The following is a 1,475-nucleotide window of genomic DNA, read 5'->3' on the forward strand; positions in this document are numbered from 1 at the left end:
TATTTGTTTAATCAAGCCAATATTTCACCTGCATCATTGGGGCGATAATGTAATGAGAAGAAACTCAAATTACTTAAAATGATCAACCCATTCATTTCTGATCAAAGAGCTAGCTGAGGGATTTAGTCCTTTTTAAACCACCCAGAGATTCATTCTCTTTTCTAAACTTAGATTTTGCAGGAAGAAAATAAAATCTCCACTTTAGCCAAAACCGTCTTTTGATACCACAGAATTCACTTGCAACTTTCAGCTTTCTGTCCTTGAGAAGAGCTGGTAGAATAGGCTACAGAATTCACGTTGCTTCCATGGATTTTTTGAAACCTCTGCTTCATTTGCCTTTCTAAGGACTCAATGTAGAAGATCTCTCTTGCTTTCTTCAAGTCAGGCAATCATCCCTAAATCCTAAGGAAATGGACATCTCTGGCTGTGCCTCAGTAAGGAGATCAAATGCAACTGTGCGGCGCCTCAGAGAGATAGAATTCAACAGTTCCTCAGGTTTGGATGATACTACTTTGTACTTTCTGCTGGAGGAATTGTCTCTCGCCCCATCAGGCACAAACATGAAGATGTTTTTAATCTCTCCAGTCATCTGCCTCATGGCAGGTGTCCTCATCATTCCTACCATCTTATTCGTGATCTTCTCTCAGTTTAACATCCGTCAGGAAACAAGGTACATGCTGCTGGGAAATGCTCTGCTTTCTGATCTGATCTACCTGTTGTTCTACACCCTGTCGGCTGCTCTCAATGCAGCACACCTACATCTCCCAAAGGAAGCTTGTGTCCTCCTGTTATTTCTGCTGGCAGTGGCTTACTGTGGAGGATTGTTCACAGCTGTTGCGATAGTCTTGGACACATACGTAGCTATTTTGTTTCCTTTGCGCTACATCACTATTTTACCTCCTTCACGGACTAAAAAAATCATAGTTTTACTATGGATGTGTTCTGGAGCTTTCCCTGGGATTTTTTTCTTGGTGCTATGGAGCACCCACACCTTTGTGCCCTGTGTCCTGGAGACGTGCTCGGTTCCAGTAATACTAATATTAACTCTGAACGGGACTGATGCTCTGAAACTCTGTTTCTGGCTTTCTGCCACGGTTATCTTTCTCTGCCTGTCTGTAATATTTTGTTGCTATGCTATTCTGTATTTTAAAACCAAACATTCGGGTATATGGGAGAGCATCTGCTCCAGAGCCAGTGTAACATTCTTAATGCACAACACTGTGTTGTTTTTTTACTTCTTTCCACTCTTGGCCCTTTTTGTAGAATCATTCTTGTGTGTTAATGTTCTCATCAAACTGCAGACAGGAATCTTGGTCTCCTTGACAGTCTGCAATGTCCTGATGATTCTTCCTAAAGTTTTGTTCCCTTTTCTGTATGGGCTTCGATACAGAGAGATCTCAGCCTCTCTCAAATCCATTGTCAGGAGGAAGCAGCTTCGTATGGTGTCACCTGCTCCACCACCATCCTGAGCCAAG

General features: G+C 42.4%; 1 protein-coding gene across 1 annotated transcript; it reads left to right on the forward strand.

The window, feature by feature from the left end:
* The first annotated feature begins 410 nt into the window (after window positions 1–410).
* GPR148 (G protein-coupled receptor 148) lies at window positions 411–1,475 on the forward strand. Its single transcript, XM_032697398.1, has one exon. The coding sequence runs from the start codon at window positions 411–413 to the stop codon at window positions 1,467–1,469; it is 1,059 nt and encodes a 352-aa protein (XP_032553289.1). The 3' UTR covers window positions 1,470–1,475.

The sequence above is a fragment of the Chiroxiphia lanceolata genome, chromosome 10, assembly GCF_009829145.1.
Source record: "Chiroxiphia lanceolata isolate bChiLan1 chromosome 10, bChiLan1.pri, whole genome shotgun sequence".
In the NCBI taxonomy this organism is placed as follows: domain Eukaryota; kingdom Metazoa; phylum Chordata; class Aves; order Passeriformes; family Pipridae; genus Chiroxiphia; species Chiroxiphia lanceolata.

Bases quoted from the DNA above. Each gene is read 5' to 3' on its own strand.
- GPR148 (XM_032697398.1), top strand. From the start codon at position 411: ATGGACATCTCTGGCTGTGCCTCAGTAAGGAGATCAAATGCAACTGTG.